Source organism: Hirundo rustica, chromosome 39, assembly GCF_015227805.2.
Source record: "Hirundo rustica isolate bHirRus1 chromosome 39, bHirRus1.pri.v3, whole genome shotgun sequence".
Taxonomy (NCBI): domain Eukaryota; kingdom Metazoa; phylum Chordata; class Aves; order Passeriformes; family Hirundinidae; genus Hirundo; species Hirundo rustica.
This window is the reverse complement of record NC_080709.1, coordinates 29,405-50,067: the sequence shown is the minus strand read 5'-3', so window position 1 is coordinate 50,067 and position 20,663 is coordinate 29,405. Positions and strand designations below refer to the sequence as shown.

The 20,663-nt window shown below is 70.3% G+C and overlaps 2 protein-coding genes across 2 annotated transcripts; one reads left to right on the top strand and one right to left on the bottom strand.

Annotated features, from left to right (window-relative positions):
• Positions 1-229: 229 nt before the first annotated feature.
• On the top strand, positions 230-6,890 carry FOSB (FosB proto-oncogene, AP-1 transcription factor subunit). The gene is made up of 4 exons (XM_040054386.2): positions 230-1,010; positions 2,120-2,389; positions 3,459-3,566; positions 4,860-6,890. Exons 1-4 carry the CDS (start codon positions 885-887, stop codon positions 5,268-5,270), a joined length of 915 nt encoding a protein of 304 aa, XP_039910320.1. The 5' UTR covers positions 230-884; the 3' UTR covers positions 5,271-6,890.
• A 3,101-nt stretch (positions 6,891-9,991) lies between these two features.
• On the bottom strand, positions 9,992-18,871 carry EXOC3L2 (exocyst complex component 3 like 2). The gene is given in 12 exon segments (XM_040054383.1): positions 9,992-10,185; positions 10,188-10,222; positions 11,891-12,012; positions 12,582-12,737; positions 13,751-13,873; positions 14,577-14,918; positions 15,158-15,259; positions 15,747-15,857; positions 16,536-16,650; positions 17,162-17,822; positions 18,421-18,544; positions 18,767-18,871. Coding segments are annotated over 12 exon segments (2,190 nt in total).
• Positions 18,872-20,663: the final 1,792 nt, after the last annotated feature.

Genomic DNA, 20,663 nt, shown 5'->3' with positions numbered 1-20,663 from the left:
GCTCCAGCGCCGCCCCGGGGCCTCTTAACGGCGGCGGCGGCTCCCGGAGCCTCAAACCGAGCCCATCGCCTGGACCGCGGCGGCTGCGGGCTCCCAGGGGTCCCGGGGGGGGTCCCGGGGGTCCCGGGAGAGGCGGCGGCGGCTGCCGTGACGTCAGCGGAGAGGGGCGGGGCCCCGCCGTATAAAGCGGCGGGGCTGCCGCGAGCAGTTCATTCATAAAAACCGGAGACCGGGGGAGCGGCGGGAGCGTCGGCCGGGGGGCTCGGAGCGGGACCGTGCCGGAGCCTGGGAAGGGATTTACCGGAGCCGGCGGCGGCCGAGCGGAACTTTGTGTCGGGGATCTTGGCACGGACGGACGTAGCGGGGCCGGTAGCGGGAGAGCCACCGGGGGCTTGGCACCGGACAACTTTGGAGCCCGGGACGGGCGCGGCGGGACTTTGCACCGAGCGACCGGAGACCGGCACGGATGTACCGGGACGCGTAGGGGAGCGGCGGGGCTTTGGAGCGGCGCACCGGAGCTCGGGACCGATGTACCGGAGCTTATAGCTCGGGACCCGGAGCCCGGGACGGGGCACGGCGGCGTCCGGCACCGGCCGGCCGAGGCTCGCGGAAGCGCACCGGAGCCTGCCACGGATTTACCGGAGCTCGCAGCGCTTCACCGGGACGTTTCACCGGCGCGCCGGAGCCCGGCACGGACTCACCGGCGTCTCTAACATCGCACCGCGGCTCGAACCGAGAGACCGGAGCCCCGGAGCGGATAACCGGGGAGCTCGCCGCGCGCAACCGGGGCTCCCCGCAGCACCCTCCGCCTCGCTCCGCCATGCCGGTGGCGGCGTGACCCCGCAGCCTTGTCGCGGCGGGGCGGCCCCCGCGCCCCCGGGGCCATGTTCCAGGGCTTCCCCGGGGACTACGACTCCGGGTCGCGCTGCAGCTCGTCGCCCTCGGCCGAGTCCCAGTACCTGTCGCCGCTCGACTCCTTCGGGAGCCCCGCGGCCGCCGGGGCCGCGCAGGTGAGCGCGCCGGGAGCGGCGGGGGCGCGCTCGGGGTTTTTTGGGGAGGGGAACGGGGGGGGAGGGAGGAGGAGGGGGCGGGGCCGTGCGTAAGCGCGCGCAGTGACGCCGCCGCCGGTGACGCGGCACGCACGCAAAGCGCGCGCGGGGTTATTTTTGGGGGGGGGGGAGGGTTGTCCCCGCCCCCTCCCCCGCCCCGCGCGCCGTTGCCGGGGGAGACGCGAGGAGGGGGACACGCCCCCTTTTCTTAGCCACGCCCATTACGGGGCGGAGACACGCCCCGAGCCCGCTGCTGCTGCTGCGGCGGCGGCGGGGAGGCCACGCCCCACCTCGCCGGAGGGACCACGCCCATTTCGATGCGTGGCCACGCCTCCTCGCGGAGTTTTTGGGGGAATCGGGGGTGTCCCCCAAAGGGTGGCGGTGTCCCCTAAGGGTGGCGATGTCCCCAAAGGGTGGCGGTGTCCCCAAAGGGTGGCAGTGTCCCCCAAGGGTGGCGATGTCCCCCAAGGGTGGCGATGTCCCCCAAAGGGTGGCGGTGTCACCCAAGGGTGGCCATGTCCCCAAAGGGTGGCGGTGTCCCCCAAGGGTGGCCGTGTCCCCCAAAGGGTGGCGATGTCCCCCAAAGGGTGGCGGTGTCCCCCAAAGGGTGGCGATGTCCCCAAAGGGTGGCGGCGTCCCCCAAAGGGTGGCGGCGTCCCCCAAAGGGTGGCGATGTCCCCAAAGGGTGGCGGTGTCCCCCAAAGGGTGGCAGTGTCCCCCAAAGGGTGGCGATGTCCCCAAAGGGTGGCCATGTCCCCCAAAGGGTGGCGGTGTCCCCAAAGGGTGGCGATGTCCCCCCAAGGGTGGAGGCGTCCCCCAAGGGTGGCGATGTCCCCAAAGGGTGGCCCCCCGCCCCCGCCAGGTGCCACCAGCTGGCGACATCGCTGTCCCCAAACCGCGGCACCCCTCGGTGCCACAACGCCGGTGGCGGTGACAACGCCACCCGCGCGTTCCTGAGGTGTGGGTGGGTGGGCGTCGCACCGGTGTGCCCTCGCGCGCGCGGGGGTGTCCCCGGCCGTGTCGCCGCTGTCCCCGGCCGCCCTGACCCGTGTCACCCCCCCGCCCCGCAGGAGTGCAGCGCCCTGGGGGACATGCCCGGCTCCTTCGTGCCCACGGTGACGGCCATCACCACCAGCCAGGACCTGCAGTGGCTGGTGCAGCCCACGCTCATCTCCTCGGTGGCCCCGGGGGCTCCCATGGCTCAGCCGCCCCCCCTGGACCCCTACGACCTCCCCGGACCCAGTTACTCCACCCCCGGCCTGGGCGCCTTCGCGGGACCCCCGGGCCCGGCCCCGGCCCGAGCCCCCCGCGCCCGGCCCCGGCGCAGCCGCGAGGAGACGGTGAGAGGGGACAGCGGCCGTGGTGGCACCTGGGGACACGGGGGCGGGGGGGCGCGAGGGTGGCAGGGGTGGCGGGGAGAGCGAGGGACGTGCCTCGGGTGACACCTTGGGGACATTCTGAGTGGCAGCACAGTGAGGGACGTGCCTCAGGTGGCGCCTTGGGGACATTGTGAGTGGCAGGAGAGTGAGGGACCCAAGGTGGTGGCGCCTTGGGGACATTGTGAATGGCAGGAGAGCGAGGGACGTGCCTCAGGTGGCACCTTGGGGACATCACGAGTGTCAGGAGAGTGAGGGACACCCAAGGTGGTGGCGCCTTGGGGACATTGTGAGTGGCAGCACAGTGAGGGACGTGCCTCGGGTGACACCTTGGGGACATTCTGAGTGGCAGCACAGTGAGGGACGTGCCTCAGGCGGTGGCACCTTGGGGACATCACGAGTGTCAGGAGAGCGAGGGATGTCCCAGGTGGTGGCGCCTTGGGGACATCACGAGTGGCAGGAGAGCAAGGGACGTGCCTCAGGTGACACCTTGGGGACACTGTGAGTGGCAGGAGAGTGAGGGATGTCCCAGGTGGTGGCACCTTGGGGACACTGTCAATGGCAGGAACTTTAGGGCCACCCCAGGCAGTGACACCTTGGGGACATTGTGAGTGGCAGGAGAGTGAAGGACGTCCCAGGTGGTGGCACCTTGGGGACATGAGGGGAAGCTGGGGACATCATGATCATCAGGAGCCTGAGGGACCCAGGGGTGGTGGCACCTTGGGGACGTTGTGAGTGGCAGGAGAGTGAGGGACGTCCCAGGCGGTGGCACCTTGGTGACATCGTGAGTGGCAGATGCTTTAGGGCCACCCCAGGTGGTGACACCTCGGTGACACTGCCAGCGTCAGGAGCTTTAGGGCCACCTCAGGCGGTGGCACCTCGGTGACACCGCGCTTGGTGACATCTCCCGCCGTGCTCGGGTCCGGGGTGGGGCGCGGACAGCGGGGCTTTGGGGACGCGGAGTGGGGGGCGGCAGCGGGTGACAGAGGGTGACAGAAGGTGACAGAAGGTGACAGTCCCCTCCGTGTGGCAGCTGACGCCCGAGGAAGAGGAGAAGCGGCGCGTGCGGCGGGAGAGGAACAAACTGGCGGCGGCCAAATGTCGCAACCGGCGCCGGGAGCTGACGGACCGGCTGCAGGCGGTGAGCGCGGGGACAGCGCGGGGACAGCGCGGGGACAGCGCGGGGACAGCGCGGGGACAGCGCGGGGGTGGCCCCGGGGACAAGCGGCCGGGCCGCGCCCCCCTCGCGCGGGCAGCTGGGGACACGCGTGTCCCCGTGGAGCGGCGCGGGTGGTGGCCGTGTCCTCGGAGCTGGGGACAGCTGGCACGGGGCTGGGGACGTGCGGTGGGGACAGCGGTGTCGCCGCGGCCGCTGGGGAGGAGGATGAGGATGGCGCTGCCGCTCTGGGAGCTGGGGGCGCAGCGGTGTCCCCGTGTAAGGGACAGTGACATCCCCGGGGACATCAGGGGAGGTGGCAATGTCCCCAGGACTTTCCAGGGGTGGTGGCACCGCGGAGAGCAGAGCGTGTCCCCTCCTGGGGACAGCAGAGGGGACAGTCGGACACTCGGGGATGTCCCCTGACTTGGGGACAGCTGGACACTCGGGGATGTCCCCTCCTGGGGACAGCAGAGGGGACAGCCGGACACTCGGGGTTGTCCCCAGGCTTGGGGACAGCCGGACACTCAGGGGTGCTGCAGGAGGAGGACAATGCCACCCCTGGGGACAGGGGACAAGGGAGGGGACAGACGGACACTTAGGGACGCCAGAGCAGCCCGCGGGATGTCCCCCGGGGCTTGGGGACAGCAGAGGGGACACCCAGGAGGACAGACAGACGGACACCCAGGGGTGCTGCAGGAGCAGGAGGACGGACAGGGGGACAGACAGACAGAGATGCAGGGGGACAACGCCACGCTCAGGGTCGGGGACACCGGGGACCCTCTGGGGCCACCCTGGGGACACTCTGAGGGACATCCTGAGGACACTTTGGTGTCACCCTGGGGACACTCTGAGGGACAATCTAGGGACACTCTGAGGCCACCCTGGGGCCACCCTGGGGACACTCTGGGGACACTCTGAGGGGCATCCTGAGGCTACCTCGGGGACATCCTGAGGACACTCTGAGGACATTTTGGGGACACTCTGAGGGACAATCTAGGGACACTCTGAGGCCACCCCGAGGACACTCTGGGGGACAATCTAGGGCCATCCTGAGGAGACCACGGGGACACCTTAGGACACTCTGAGGACATTTTGGGGTCGCCTTGGGGACACTCTGAGGGACAATCTAGAGACACCCTGAGGCCACCCCGGGGACACCCCGAGGACACTCTGAGGGACACTCTAGGGGCACCCTGAGGACACTCCGGGGACACTCTGAGGCCACCCCGGGGACACCCTGGGGCCACCCCGAGCCTGACCGCTCCGTCCCCGCAGGAGACGGACCAGCTGGAGGAGGAGAAGGCGGAGCTGGAGTCGGAGATCGCCGAGCTGCGCAAGGAGAAGGAGCGCCTGGAGTTCGTGCTGGTGGCCCACGCGCCCGCCTGCAAGGTCCCCTTCGAGGACATCGGCGACATCGGCGCCCTGGGCGCCGGCCCCGCCGAGGTGAGCAGCCCGGGCAAGGCGGGGACCGTCGCTTTCCTGCCCCCGGCGCCGTTCCAGGGCCCGCAGGGTCCCTTCCCCGGCTGCTGCCTCCCGCCCGGGGTCCCCGCGGGACCCCCTAACGCCACCCCCGCGTTTGTGTTCACCCACCCAGAGGGAGCCACCTGCGGAGCCTCGCACCAGCGGAGCAGCAGCAGCGACCAGTCCTCGGACTCCTTGAATTCTCCCTCGCTCCTCGCGTTGTGAAACCCCACCCGCCCCCCGGCCCAGTTCTGTCCCCTCCTCGCCCGCACCCACCCCCCCAAAAAAACCAAAAAAACCCCCAAAATCCGCCAAACCGGGCGCGCCTCCTCCCTGCCGCCGCCGCGCCTCGGGGCTGGGCTTGGCCCGCTCCGATTGTTGGGGTCTTTTTTGGGTTGTTTTTTGGGGTTTTTTTGTGCTCACCCCTCCCGGTTCTGGAGCGGTGTTGTGGAGTTTTTTGGGGTTTTGGGCGGGTTTTTTTTTGGGAGGGTTTTGGCGCCTGGAGGTGGTGGCCGTGATGAGGCTCCAGCGTTCCCGTGGTTGTTGGGAGGCGTCTGCTCCCGGTCCCCGTCACCTCTGGGGTTTGTCCAGGATCTCTGTCCCCCTGGAGGTGTCCCTGTCACCGCAGAGGTGACTGTCCCTCATTTCAGGGGGATCACCCAGGATGTCTGTCCCCCTGGAGGTGTCCCTGTCACCCCAGAGGTGTCATTCCTTATTTCATGGGGATCACCCCGGATCTCCATCCCTCTGGAGATGTCCCTGTCACTTCAGAGGTGACTGTCCCTCATTTTTTGGGGATCACCCAGGATCTCCATCCCTCTCGAGATGTCCCTCACACCCCAGAGAAACCTCTCGAGGTGTCCTTGTCACCTCAGAGGTGACTGTCGCTCATTTTTGGGGATCACCCAGGATCCCCGTCCCTCTGGAGATGTCCCTGTCACCCCAGAGGTGACCGTCCCTCATTTTTTGGGGATCACCCAGGATCCCCGTCCCTCTGGAGATGTCCCTGTCACCCCAGAGGTGACCGTCCCTCATTTTTGGGGATCTCCCCGGATCCCCGTCCCTCTGGAGATGTCCCTGTCCTGCTCCCACTGCCCACAGAGACCTCTCGAGGTGTCCCTGTCACCCCAGAGGTGACCCTCCCTCCTTTTTGGGGATCTCCCCGGATCCCCGTCCCTCTCGGGGTGTCCCTGTCACCCCCGAGATGTCCCTCCCTCATTCCTCGGGGTTCCTCCGACGTCTCCCACCCCTCCGGAGATGTCCCTGCCCCACCTCCGCCTCCCTGGGGGCGGATTTTTGTCCCCTCCTTTTGTCACCTCCCGAGGTCCCCGCCGCCCCCCGGGGCTCCGGGCAGCGTCCGCGTCCCTTCGGCGACGTCCCTGTGCCATTCCCAGCGCCCGGAGAAGTTCTCCGCGGTGTCCCCGTCGCCTCAGGGGTGACTGTCCCCTCGCCCCGCCGCGTCTCCGTCCCTTGGGAGATGTCCCAGCCTGGCCCTGGTGGCACCTGCGACACCCGAGGTGTCCCCAATTCCCCCCGCTGAAGGTCCCGCTTCCCCCACCGGGGTCCCGGCGCCACCGCCGCGTCCCCCGGCCAGGTCCCCGCCTCATTTCCGTCCCGCTGGAGATGTCCCCTTGAGGGGCTCCGCGGGCCACCTCCGCCCCTGCTCCGGGTGTCACCTCCGCGTCCCCCTCGGGGGGGTCCCCGCGCCTCCGGGTGACCCCCTCCGGGTCACCTGCCCCCCTTTTTCGGGGCCGCCCCTCCGTCACCTCCGGGACCCCCTCCAGGTGACCCCCTCCTCCAGGTGACACCTCCAGGTGCGCTCCTGTCCTGCTCGTCCCCTCTTGTCCCCCCCCCTTTGTCCCCTTCAGCTTCGCCGGCCTTGGCTCCGCCCCCTCCCCTTCACACCCCCCCCCCCCCCCCCGGTATATAAATCTATTTTTGTTGCGCGGGAGATGTTTAATTTTTTATTATTATTATAACGAGGATAATTATTGTCGCCCTGTGCCGTGTTCGTGCCCGTCCGGGGCCCGCCCCCGGGACCCCCGTCCGCGCTCGTCCCGCCCCAAACGTGGCCAATAAAGCAGCTTCCAGCGGCTCCCGGCGTCTCTTTTTTGGGGTGGGGGGGACCCCCGAGGGGGTTTGGGGGGGGGGGGGCGGCGAGGAGAAACCCCGCCCGCCTGTCAATCAACGGGGAAATTGGGTGGGGCCGCGGCCACGCCCTCCTCGGGACACGCCCTCCTCGGGACACGCCCCCAGCCCCTCCTGCAGCTCCGCCGGTGACCCGCAGGGGGCGCCAGGGGTGCGGGAGAGACTTGAGGGGGGGGGCAGCGCCCAGTTTGAGGGGTGCCTTCCCAGTTTGTGGGGTCCTTTCCCAGTTTGGAGGGTCCTTTCCCAGTTTGAGGGGTCCTTTCCCAGTTTGGAGGGTCCTTTCCCAGTTTGGGGGGTGCCTTTCCCAGTTTGGAGGGTCCTTTCCCAGTTTGATGTGGGCTCTCTCCCAGTTTAAGGGCTTCTCTCCCAGTTTAGGAGGTTCTTTCCCAGTTTAGGGGGTCCTTTCCCAGTTTGGGGGGTGCCTTTCCCAGTTTGAGGGGTGCCTTTCCCAGTTTGGAGGGTCCTTTCCCAGTTTGATGTGGGCTCTCTCCCAGTTTAAGGGCTTCTCTCCCAGTTTAGGGAGTCCTTTCCCAGTTTGGGGAGTTCCTTTCCCAGTACGGGGGATCCTCTCCCGGTTTCGGGGGTCCTTTCCCAGTTCCAGCACTCCTTTCCAGTTTGGAGTATCCTTTCCCAGTTTGAGGGGTCCTCTCCCAGTACCGAGGACCCTCTCCCAGTATCGGGAATCCTCTCCCAGTCCCGGGGGTCCTTTCCCAGTTTCAGGACTCCTCTCCCAGTTTCAGGACTCCTCTCCCAGTTCGGATGATCCTTTCCCAGTTCGAGGATCCTTTTCCCAGTTTGGGCATCCCTGGGGAGTTTCGGGCTCCCCCCCGATCCCTCTCTCCCCGTTTGTTTTTTTTGGGTTTTTTTTTGGGGGGGGAGCGGGGGGTGGAATTTCCTTCCTGGCCCCCCTCCGTGACGCCAGCGGCGCTGTGATTCACCGGGGCTGGCACCGCGTGTGTCACCCGCTGTCACCACGTGTGTCCCCCTCTGTCACCCCCCGTGTCCCCCGCTGTCACCCCGCGCGTGTGTCACCCACTGTCCCCCCGCGTCTGTCCCCCTCTGTCCCCCCGCGTGTGTCACCCACTGTCACCCCCTGTGTGTCCCCCTCTGTCACCCGTGTGTCCCCCTCTGTCACCCCCCGTGTCCCCCCGCCTCACCCCCTCCGCGCCACCCCCGAGCCGTCCCCGAGTGTCCCCTCGCCGTCCCGCGCCCCCCTCCCAGCGCCGGGGTCCCCCCGCTTCCCCGGCGTCCCCCGGTCCCCGCCCGGCGCTGTCGCTTCCGTCGCCGCCGGTCCCTTCCCAGGCCCGGGGGGTGACACCGTGACCCCTGGCCCCGCTCCCGCCGCGGTCACTTTATTTTTAGCTGTCGCCTCTTCCTGGCCGGATCCCGGCTATTTCTGACCCGGGGACCGGAGCCGGGGGGGGGACGCACCCAGAGCCCCCCCCCGCGGGCCGAGTGACCGCGTCCCCGTGTCCCCCGTGTCCCCTCTCCGTGTCCCCCCTCCGTGTCCTCCCTCCGTATCCCTGCCCCGGGCGTCGCACGAGACCCCTCGGTGTCCCCAAGCCTGTCCCCAACCCCGCCGAGGTCCTCCCCGCCCCTCCCCGGGAAGGGCCGAAGTGTCGCATTGTCACCGTCGTGTCCCCACCGCGTCCTCTTGTCCCTGCAGTGTGTGGCCTTGTCACCATCGTGTCCCCACCTCGTCCCCTGCTGTGTTCCCCTTGTCCCCCTCATGTCCCCCTCGTCCCCACAGTGTCCCCAGTGTCCCCAAAGTGTCCCCTCGTCTCTGGTGTGTGGCCTTGTCACCATCGTGTCCCCTCGTCCCCATCGTGTCCCTCGTGTCCCCACCGTGTCCCCCGTGTCCCCACCGTGTCCCCCGTGTCCCCACCGTGTCCCCCGTGTCCCCGCCGCCTGGTGGCTTCCCCCGCCTGGCGCTGGTGGCCCTGTCCTGCGCCGCCACCCCGGTGTGGCCCCTCGCCGGTGTCCCCGTGTCCCCAAGGACGAGGACAGAGCCCCCGGTGCTCATTTACAGCGACATTTATACACCGGGGAGGGGGGACACGCGTGGATTTGGGGACAGTTTGGGACTGCGGGGGACAGACCCGAACTCGGGGTGTCCCCAAACCCCGGGAGGGGACAGACCCGAACTCGGGGTGTCCCCAAACCCCGGGAGGGGACAGACCCCGAACTCGGGGTGTCCCCAAACCCCGGGAGGGGACAGACCCGAACTCGGGGTGTCCCCAAACCCCGGGTGTCCCCAAACCCGAACTCGGGGGTGTCACCAATCCTGGGAGGGGACAGACCCCGAACTCGGGGTGTCTCCAGACCCAAGCTCGGGGTGTCCCCATCCCCTTGGGGGTGTCCCGGGGGTGTCCCTGGGGTATCCCGGGGTATCCCGGTTGTGTCCCGGGGTATCCCGGGGTGTCCTGGGGGTATCCCGGGTGGTCCCGGGGGTGTCCCGGGGTATCCCGGGTGGTCCCGGTTGTGTCCCGGTTGTGTCCCGGGGTGTCCCGGGGTATCCCTGGTGTATCCGGGGTATCCCAGGGTGTCCCGGTTGTGTCCCGGGGTATCCCAGGGTATCCCTGGTGTATCCCAGGGTGTCCCGGTTGTGTCCCGGGGTATCCCAGGGTATCCCGGTTGTGTCCCGGGTGGTCCCGGGGTATCCCTGGTGTATCCCGGGGTGTCCCGGGTGGTCCCGGGGGTATCCCTGGTGTATCCCGGGGTGTCCCGGGTGGTCCCGGGGGTATCCCTGGTGTATCCCGGGGTATCCCTGGTGTATCCCGGGGGTGTCCCGCGGGTTGTCACGGCGGGGTCCTGGCCGGGCTGCGGCGCGGCAGGCGCAGCCGGGGCAGGTGGAACGGGAGGCAGCGCACGGGGCGCGGCGCCGGCAGCTCCGAGAAGAAGGTTCGGTGCCGGGGGGGCCCCGGCTCGGCCTCCGACCCCTCCAGATCCTGCAGCACCCCCAGGATCTCCCTGCGGGGGCCCTGAGCCCGCAGCCCCGCGCGTCCAGCAGCGCGGCCACGTGTCTCCTCCTGCGGGGACAGCGGGGACAGCGGGGGACAGCGGGGGACAGAGGGGACAGCGGGGACAGCAGGGACAGCGGGGACAGCGGGGGACAGTGGGGACAGAGGGGACAGAGGGGACAGCGGGGATAATGGGGGACAGCGGGGGACAGCGGGGATAATGGGGGACAGCGGGGGACAGCGGGGACAGCGGGGGATAACGGGGACAGCGGGGACAGAGGGGGACAGCGGGGACAGCGGGGACAGCGGGGGACAGCGGGGACAGCGGGGGATAACGGGGACAGCGGGGACAGAGGGGGACAGCGGGGACAGCGGGGACAGAGGGGACAGAGGGGACAGAGGGGACAGAGGGGACAGAGGGGATAATGGGGGACAGCGGGGACAATGGGGGACAGCGGGGGACAGCGGGGACAGCGGGGGATAGCGGGGACAGCGGGGGATAACGGGGACAGAGAGGACAGAGGGGACAGAGGGGGACAGAGGGGACAGCGGGGATAATGGGGGACAGCGGGGACAGAGGGGGACAGCGGGGACAGAGGGGGACAGAGGGGACAGCGGGGGACAGCGGGGACAGCGGGGACGGAGGGGACAGAGGGGGACAGAGGGGGACAGAGGGGGACAGAGGGGGACAGCGGGGGTCAGCGGCGACGAAACCCCCTCGCAGCCCGGGGTGCGGGTTTGGGGGAGTTTTGGGGGTTTTGGGGCGCCCCCGGCTGCGCTTTCACCGCTCCCAGTTCCGCCCCCCCCCCAGCCCGGTTTAACCGGGGCGCGTCCCCTCCCCTGCTGTCCCCGGGTGGCCGCGCGTGCCAGCGGTCCCCGGGGACCGAGAGCGGGGACAGAGGAGGGGACGGAGAGCGGGGACAGGGGAGGGGACCTGGCGCGGGGCCGCGGCCGCTTCCCGGCGGGAGGAGCGGGGCGGGAGCTGCCGGGAAGGGCCGGAGGCCGCGTCCGGTCACCGCGCTCGGGTCCCCCGCGGGACGGACGCGTCCTGCCCGGCCCTGCCACCGCAGTGCCACCGCAGTGCCACCGCAGTGCCACCCCCGTGGGGTCCCCGCGGTGTCACCTCCGGCCGTGCCACCCCAGTGCCACCCCCGTGGGGTCCCCGGAGCGTCCTGCCTGTCTGTGCCACCCCAGTGCCACCCCCGTGGTGTCCCCGCGGTGTCACCTCCGGCCGTGCCACCCCAGTGCCACCCCAGTGTCACCCCCGTGGGGTCCCCGAAGTGTCACCTCCGGCCGTGCCACCCCAGTGCCACCCCCGAGGGGTCCCCGAAGTGTCGCCCCAGGTTGTGTCACTCCCACAGTGTCACCCCTGGCTGTGCCACCCTGCTGCCACCCCCACGGTGTCACCCCAGTGCCACTCCTCGGTGTCCCCCGATGCCAACCCACAGTGTCACCCCTGGCTCTGTCACCCCAGTGCCACCCCCGAAGGGTCCCCGCGGTGTCACCCCTGGCTGTGCCACCCCACTGCCACCCCCGCAGTGTCACCAAGTGCCACTCCTCGGTGTCCCCCGGTGCCACCCCACAGTGCCACCCCCTCGGTGTCACCCCAGTGCCACCCCCACAGTGCCACCCCCTCGGTGTCCCCCGGTGCCACCCCACAGTGTCACCCCCACGGTGTCCCCCGGTGCCACCCCCTCGGTGTCCCCCGGTGCCACCCCGCGGGGTCCCCCCACGCACCGCACGTCCGGGAAGTCCCTGGCCAGGGCCCCGACCTCCATCTGCAGCGCGGCCGTGTCCTCCAGCACCAGCAGCTCCCGCAGCCGCGGCACCACCGAGTCCAGCCACGGCCACGCCGAGTCCTGGGGACAGTGGGGACAGCGCGTGTCACCCAGCACCCAGCGACGTCCCATGGGCGTCACCCGATCGGACACCGCGTCACTGGTGTCACCCAGCACCCAATGACGTCCCATGGGTGTCACCCGATCGGACACCGCGTCACGGGTGTCACGCAGCACCCAATGACGTCCCATGGGTGTCACCCGATTGGACACCCGGCAATGTCCCACGGGTGTCACCTGGACACCTAGTGATGTCCCATGGGTGTCACCCGACCCAAAATCCAACTATGTCCCATGGGTGTCACCCAACCCAACAATGTCCCACAGGTGCCACCCAACCCAACACCCATCAATGTCCCACAGGTGCCACCCATCCCAACACCCATCAATGTCCCACAGGTGCCACCCATCCCAACACCCATCCGCGGCCACCACACCCATGGGTGTCACCCAACACCCAACGATGTCCCACAGGTGCCACCCCATCCCAACACCCATCAACGTCCCACAGGTGCCACCCATCCCAACGCCCATCCGCGCCCGCGCACCCACGGGTGCCCCCGGCCCCCCGCGCTCCCCGGGGGTCTCACCAGGCGCGTGAAGAGCTCCCGCAGCTGCCGGGCCTCGTCGCCCAGCCGTTGCGCCACGCGCGCCCGCGCCTTGGCCGAGGCGCACACCAGGCGCCCCTGCAGCAGCGGCCGCACGTACTCGATCAGCACCCGGCGGTGCAGCTCGCTGACCAGCACCTGGGCGCCGGGTGACACCCGTCAGGTGCCACCTGGCACTGTCCTGTGGTCACCGGGCCCGTCAGGTGTCACCCGGCACTGTCCCGTGGTCACCGGGCCCGTCAGGTGTCACCCGGCACTGTCCCGTGGTCACTGCACCCATGGGTGTCACCCGGCACTGTCCCATGGCCACTGCGCCCATGGGTGTCACACCAAGGGACACCCATCAATGGCACCGTGCCCGTCAGGCGTCACCTCAGGTGTCACCCGGCACTGTCCCGTGGTCACTGCACCCGTCAGGTGTCACCCGGCATTGTCCCATGGCCACTGCACCCCTCAGGTGCCACCCGGCACTGTCCTGTGGTCACCGGGCCCGTCAGGCGTCACCCGGCACTGTCCCGTGGTCACTGCGCCCATGGGTGTCACCTGGCACTGTCCTGTGGTCACCGCACCCGTCAGGTGTCACCCGGCACTGTCCCACGGCCACCACACCCGTCAGGTGCCACCTGGCACTGTCCCGTGGTCACCGCACCCGTCAGGTGTCACCCGGCACTGTCCCACGGCCACCGGGCCTGTGGGTGTCACCTGGCATTGTCCCGTGGTCACTGCGCCCGTGGGTGTCACACCAAGGGACACCCATCAATGGCACCGTGCCCGTCAGGCGTCACCTGGCACTGTCCCATGGTCACCGCACCCGTCAGGTGTCACCTGGCACTGTCCTGTGGTCACTGCACCCATCAGGTGTCACATGGAGTGACACCCGACACTGTCCCCATGTCCCAGGGGTGTCACCTGACACTGTCCCCGTGTCCCAATGGTGTCACCCAGCAGTGTCTTCATGTCCCAGGGGTGTCACCCAGCAGTGTCCCCGTGTCCCAATGGTGTCACCCAGCAGCGTCCCCATGTCCCAATGGTGTCACCCAGCAGTGTCCTCATGTCCCAGGGGTGTCACCCGACACTGTCCCCATGTCCCAGGGGTGTCACCCGACACTGTCCCGTGTCCCAGGGGTGTCACCCATCGGGGCCGCGCACACCTGGTGCGGCTCGGGGTGCAGCGGGCGCAGCGTCTGCGCGAAGCCGGTGACGCGCATCACGATGGCGTCGAAGGCGTCCGAGCTCGTCAGCCACTTGCGCTTCATCAGCTTCCCGAAGTGGGGCTGGGGACAGCGGGGACGTCACCCGCGGGTGGCACCCGGCGCCCGGAGCCGACGCCCGCCCACGGGAACGGCGTCACGGGGGCGTCACCCCACTCAGAGGTGTCACAGGGGTGTCACCAAACCCAAGAGTGTCACAGGGGTGTCACTCACCCCAACAATGTCCCACAGGTGTCACCCGACTCTAAAGTGTCCCATGGGTGTCACCCAACCCAAAAATGTCCCCTGAGTGTCACCCAACTAAAAAATGTCCCATAGGTGTCACCCAACCCAACACCCAGTGATGGCCACCGTGTCCCAGTGATGGCCACCGTGTCCCCTGAGTGTCACCCAGCCCAACCACGTCCCAGGGGTGTCACCCAACCCAAAAGTGTCCCTTGAGTGTCACCCAACCCAAAAATGTCCCCTGGGTGTCACCAACCCAACACCCAACAATGTCCCCAAAATGTCACCCAACCCATCAATGTCCCACAGGTGTCACCCAACACCCAACGACGTCCCCTGAGCTGTCACCCAACCCAACGATGTCCCCTGAGTGTCACCTAACCCAACACCCAACAATGTCCCCCAAGTGTCACCCCACCCAACGACGTCCCCCAAGTGTCACCCCACCCAACAACGTCCCCTGGGTGTCACCCCACCCAAAGCCCACCCACCACGCCCCCCCGCCGCGCCCCCGGCTGTCCCCCGCCCGCCCTGGGGACACCTTGAGGTCCTCGAGGAGGCGCCGGGTGAGGACGTGGCCGCAGGCGCGTGTCACCCTGTCCAGCGCGGCGTGGGCCTGGCGCCGCGGCTCCTCGCTCTCGGGGTGCCCGAACTGCGCCAGCCGCTCGGCGAACGCCCTGCCGGGGTGTCGGGGGGGGGGGACACGGGCAGGTGACACAGGGGAGGGGACGGCGGGGACACGGGCGCCGGGGGACACGGCGGGTGGCCTCACCTGAAGGGGGGACAGCAGTTGGCCAAGGCGATGGCGCGGGCCGGGGCGCCCTCGGCAGGGGAGGGGACATCTCCGGGGGCTTCCAGGAACCGCTCGACCTTCCGCTGGAAGCTGGGGACACGCGGTGACACGGCGGTGGCACCGCGGCGGCACCCAGGGGACACGGGGGGGGGACACGTGGCTCCGGTGCCACCCCTGCCCTGCGTGTCCCCGTGTCCCCGCACCCCCTGGGCCCGTCCCGGGTCACATCCTGGTGTCCCCACCGTGTCCCCAAGCTGTCCCCAGGCTGTCCCCACCGTGTCCCCAAGCTGTCCCCAAGCTGTCCCCAAGCTGTCCCCAGGCTGTCCCACCTGTGCAGGAAGGCCACCAGCACGCCCAGCAGGCTGTGGGCCATCTCCCGCCCGAACTCGGGGGGTCACCTGGGGGGCTCGGTCCACGTGCGCCCGCAGCAGCTGTGGGGACACGGCCAGCATGAGGGTGGGGACACGGCCACCAACAATGTGGGGACATGGCCACCAACAATGTGGGGACACGGCCACCTTGAGGGTGGGGACACGGCCACCATCAGGGTGGGGACACGGCCAGCATGAGGGTGGGGACACGGCCACCAACAGTGTGGGGACACAGCCACCGTCAGTGTGGGGACACGGCCACCATCGGTGTGGGGACACGGCCACCATCAGTGTGGGGACACGGCCACCGTCAGGGTGGGGACACGGCCACCATGAGAGTGGGGACACAGCCACCGTCAGTGTGGGGACACGGCCACCATCAGTGTGGGGACACATCCACCTTGAGGGTGGGGACACGGCCACCAGCAGTGTGGGGACACGGCCACCGTGACCACGGCGCCCCCGGGCCACCGCCGGCCCCTCGGGCCACCGCGATGTCCCTGGGGCCAGGGCCAGGGCCAGGGCCGGGCTCTGGGGGTGGCCGTACCCCGATGACGCGCGTGGCCAGCCCCTCGTCCATGTCCTGGCTGGTGACGTCCTCGGGCCATGTGTCCTCGCTGAGCTGCAGCTCCTGCGCCACGGCCACCTCCACCTTGGCCTGGGACGGCGAGGGGACAGCGCGTGGGCGTGGGGACACCGGGCGTGGGGACAGCGGGGCACAGGGTCCCCTGACACCCCCTGCCCTGGGACTGGCCTGGTGGTGCCACCCCAGTGCAGGTCCCAGGGCCACCACAGAGCCCTCGGTGTCCCCGGTGCCACCACAGTGTCCCCAGTGTCCCCAGCCTGGTGCCCACAGTGTCCCCAGTGCCACCACAGCACCCCAGCACAGTGGCACCGGTGTCCCCATTGCCACCACAGCATCCCCAGCCCAGTGTCCCCAGTGTCACCACAGTGTCCTCCCCAGTGCCACCCCAGTGTCCCCCCAGAGCCGCCCTGGTGTCCCCGGTGCCACCCTGGTGTCCCCAGTGTCCCCAGTGCCACCACAGCACCCACAGTGCCCTCAGCACAGTGACACCGGTGTCCCCATTGCCACCACAGCATCCCCAGCCCAGTGTCCCCAGTGCCACCACAGTGTCCCCAGTGTCCCCAGCCTGGTGCCCACAGTGTCCCCAGGGTCCCCAGTGCCACCCCAGCACCACCTCAGTGTCCCCAGTGCCACCCCAGTGCCACCACAGTGTCCCCAGTGTCCCCCCACTGTCTCCAGCGTCCCCAGTGCCACCACAGCATCCCCACCCCAGTGTCCCCAGTGTCCCCAGTGCCACCCCGGTGTCCCCACCTTGACGGCAGCGATGCAGGAGCTCTCCAGGTCGCGCTGGGTCTCGGGGGGCAGGAGGGGCCCCAGCTCCTGGGCCCGCAGCAGAGCCCCCACCTCGGGGTGCCCCAAAACCTCCCTGGGGAGGGGACAGCGCCGGTGGGTGCCTGGGGACACCCTGGGGACACCCTGGGGACACCCTGGGGACACCCTGGGGACACCCTGGTCACATGCCGGGGGTCCCACGGGTGTCACACCCGGCGTGCTGGGGTGGGGAGGGGTAGATTTGGGGGGGTCCCAGAGGTGCCATGAGGAGTGTGGGGGTCCCAGGTGTGCCCCAGGTGTGTCCCAGGTGTGACATTCTGTGCCAGGGCAGGAGGGGACAGATTTTGGGGGGGGGTCCCAGAGGTGCCATGAGGAGTGCGGGGCTCCCAGCTGTGTCCCAGGTGTGTCCCAGGTGTGTCCCAGGTGTGCCCCAGGTGTGTCCCAGGTGTGCCCCAGCTGTGCCCCAGCTGTGCCCCAGCTGTGACACTCTGCGCCAGGCCAGATTTCGGGGGGAGTCCCGCGGGTGTCACAGCGCCCTGGGGAGGAGAGGAGCGTGCCCCCCCCCCCGGTGCCCCCCCCCAGGTGCCCCCCCAGGTGTGCCTCACCTGGGGTAGGCGTTGCTGTGCCAGTCCAGCAGCAGGTACAGCTCGGGCACCGCCAGCGGCCTCTGGGCCAGCGCCCGCAGCTGCTGGGCCAGCGCCCGGTGGTAGCCGCGGGCGTAGACCCCCAGCGCCCCGTACTCGGGGGGGTAGGCGGGCGCCACGTGGCTCCTGACGACCCCCAGGTCGCCCACCACCCTGGCGGCCAGCGCGGCCAGCCGGGCCCCCAACCCGCCCGCCGGGGCCACCTGGGCCAGCCGCTCGCCCGCCGCCCTGGCCACCGCCTCGCTCCAGCGCCGCCGCAGCCCCCGAGGCCGCCCCGGGTGGGTGCCGGGGGGGCTCCGAGCGTCCGCCGCCTCCTCCTGCTCCAGCACGGCCACCACGGCCCGCAGCGGGGCCACCGCTCGCTCCGCGGCCACCGCCTCGGCCACCACGGCCCAGAGCTGGGCCAGCAGCGCCCGGTAGAGCAGAGCCACGTCCCGGGCTCGCCGCCCGCCCGAGGGGCGAGGAGAGGGCGGAGGGGAGCCCGCCGAGGGGGACACCCCCGGGGGGGACACCGGGGACGGCGGCCGCGACGGCGACAGGGAGCACTCGGCCTCCAGAGCGATGATCTGAGCGTCCGCCGCCACCAGCTCCCGGCGCTGGATCAGCTCCAGGATCTCCAGCACTGCGGGGACGCGGCGCGGGGCGCGGTGGGCTCCGGGTGTCGCCGCGTCCCCGCGTTCCGTGCCGCGCGTCCCCAGGCGGCCACCCCCGTGTCCCCGTCTCCACAAGGCGCCTGTCCCCGTCCCATCTCCCAAAGTCCCCATCCCCGTGTCCCCTGTCCCCATCCCCGTGCCCCCTGTCACCATCCCCGTGTCCCTGCGGCCTCTGTCGCCGTCCCCGAGACGCCACATCCTCGTGCCCCGAGTCCCCTGCCCCCATTCCCCTGTCCCCTCACCCTCATGTCCCCATCCCTTGTCCCCAAGCCCCCCCTGTCCCCATCCTTGTCTCCATCCCTGTCCCCATCCCCTGTCCCAATTTCCTGTCCCAATTTCCTGTCCCCATCTCTGTCCCCATCCCTGTCCCCACCCCGCGTCCCCATCCCCTGTCCCAATTTCCTGTCCCCATCCCCTGTCCCCTCACCCTCATGTCCCCATCCCTCGTCCCCAAGCCCCCCTGTCCCCATCCTTGCCCCCAACCCGTGTCCCCGTCCCTGTCCCCAACCCGTGTCCCCGTCCCTGTCCCCACCCCGTGTCCCCGGACCCCTCGCTGTCCCCACTCACCCGACAGCGGCTCCCTGTCCCTGCCGCCGTCCTCGTCCCTCCGGCCGCTCTCCGGCCGCGGTCCCGCTCCCTCCGCGCCGTCCCCGGCCTGTCCCTCCACCGGCGACACCTTCTCGGTCCCTCGCTGTCCCCACGTCCCCAGCGCCAGGCGCAGCAGCGACCCCCGCTTGCCCCCGCCCGCCTCCTCCGGGGCTCTCCGCGGGACCCCCGAGTCCTCGGAGCGGCGGCGGCCGCGGGGCCCGGCGGGGTCCCGGGGGCGGCGGGCGCGGCCGAAGGGTGCCCCGAGCTGTCCCAGGTGTCCCCCGAGCTGTCCCCCGAGCTGTCCCAGCTGTCCCCCCAGCCCCACCAGCCCGCCCAGCGTGGCGCGGCGCCGCCGCCGGCTCTCGGGGTTGGTGGCGAAGGGGTCCCCGTCCTCCTGTGCCCCCCCCGGGGGTCTCCGGAGCAGCGGCATGGCCGGGGGGGCGCCGGGGGGCGGCGGAGGGCACGGGCTGTCACCGCGCGGCCCCGGGGGGGGACACCGGGGGGGACACCGGGGGGGACACCGGGGGGACAACCGGGGGGACACCGGGCGCGGGCTGGCACCGCGCGGCCCGGGGAGGCGGCGGGCGCACGGAGACCCCCGGCAACCGGCGCGGCTCTGGTGGCTCCGGCGACACCGGTGGCGGCGGTGACAGTGGTGGCACCGAGGGCTCCGGTGCGACAGGCGGTGCCGGTGACTCCGGTGACGCTGGCGACACTGGTGGCGCTGGCGGCGGTGGCACGGACAGCGCTGGTGGCACCGGTGGTGCCTGCGATGACACTGGAGCTGGCGGCGGTGACGCTGGTGGCGCTGGCGGTGGCCGCAGGTGACAGTGGCTCTGCCTTCGGTGACACCGGAGGTGCCCGCGGTGACACTGGAGCTGCACGCGGTGACACTGGTGGTGGCAGCAGTGGCACTGGCGGTGGCAGCGGTGGCACTGGTGGCGGCTGCGGTGACAGTAGCGGTGCCCTGTGGTGACACCGGCGGTGGCCGCGGTGGCACTGACGACGCTGGAGCTGCACGCGGTGACAGTGGCGGTGGCAGCGGTGACACTGGTGGTACCGGCGGTGCCTGTGGTGACACTGGCGGTGGCCGCGGTGGCACTGGAGCTGCCTGTGGTGGCACCGGCGGTGCCTGTGGTGACACTGGAGCTGGCCGCGGTGACAGTGGCGGTGCCTGCGGTGGCCGCGGTGACAGTGGCGGCGGTGGCCGCGGGGACAGCCGCGCTGCCCGGGGGTTTCCTCAGGAAGCGCCGCCCCGCTGGGGCCTCCCCGGCCGGGCAGGGTCAGCCCGGTTCCGCTCGGGCACCGGCACCGGGCGGGGACAGCGCGGGGGAGCGCGGCGGGGGCGGGCGACACCGGGACACAGGGACGTCGGGGACACTGGGACATCGGGACATCGGGACATCGGGGACACCGGGGTGGGGCTCTGGGGACACCGGGACACCGGGACATCGGGGACACTGGGGACACCGGGACACTGGGGACATCGGGACATCGGGGACATCGGGACATCGGGACACCGGGGACACCGGGATGGGGCTCTGGGGACACCGGGACACTGGGGACACTGTGGACATTGGAGACACTGGGATGGGGCTCTGGGGACACCGGGACACCGGGGACATCGGGACATCGGGACACCGGGGACACCGGGGTGGGGCTCTGGGGACACCGGGACACTGGGGACACTGTGGACATTGGAGACACTGGGATGGGGCTCTGGGGACACCGGGACACCGGGACATCGGGGACACCGGGATGGGGCTCTGGGGACATCGGGACACCGGGACATCTGGACACTGGGACATCGGGACACTGGGGACACTGGAGACACTGGGATGGGGCTCTGGGGACATCGGGACATTGGGACACTGGGGACATCGGGGACACCGGGACACCGGGACACCGGGACAAGACCCTGGGGACACCGGGATGGGATCCTGGGGACACCGGGAGGGGCCCCTGGTGGCACCGGGGGACGCAGGGAGGGGACATCAGTGACAGCGGGGATGGCACGGGGACAGCAGGCAGCGACACCAGGGACCTCAGGGTGACGGGGAGGGGACACGGGTGACACCGGGGACAGCACAGGTGACACCGAGGGGACACGGGTGACACCGGGGACCCCAGGTGTGACAGGGAGGGGTCACAGGCGACCCCGGGGACCCCGCGGGTGACACCAGGGACCTCACGGGTGGCACCGAGGGGACACGGGGGACACG

Excerpts from the sequence above, each read along its gene's own strand:
- FOSB (XM_040054386.2), top strand. The coding sequence starts at position 885 with ATGTTCCAGGGCTTCCCCGGGGACTACGACTCCGGGTCGCGCTGCAGC. Across the intron at positions 1,011-2,119 it reads CGGCCGCCGGGGCCGCGCAG|GAGTGCAGCGCCCTGGGGGA; the intron begins GTGAGCGCGCCG and ends CCCGCCCCGCAG. Across the intron at positions 3,567-4,859 it reads TGACGGACCGGCTGCAGGCG|GAGACGGACCAGCTGGAGGA; the intron begins GTGAGCGCGGGG and ends CCGTCCCCGCAG.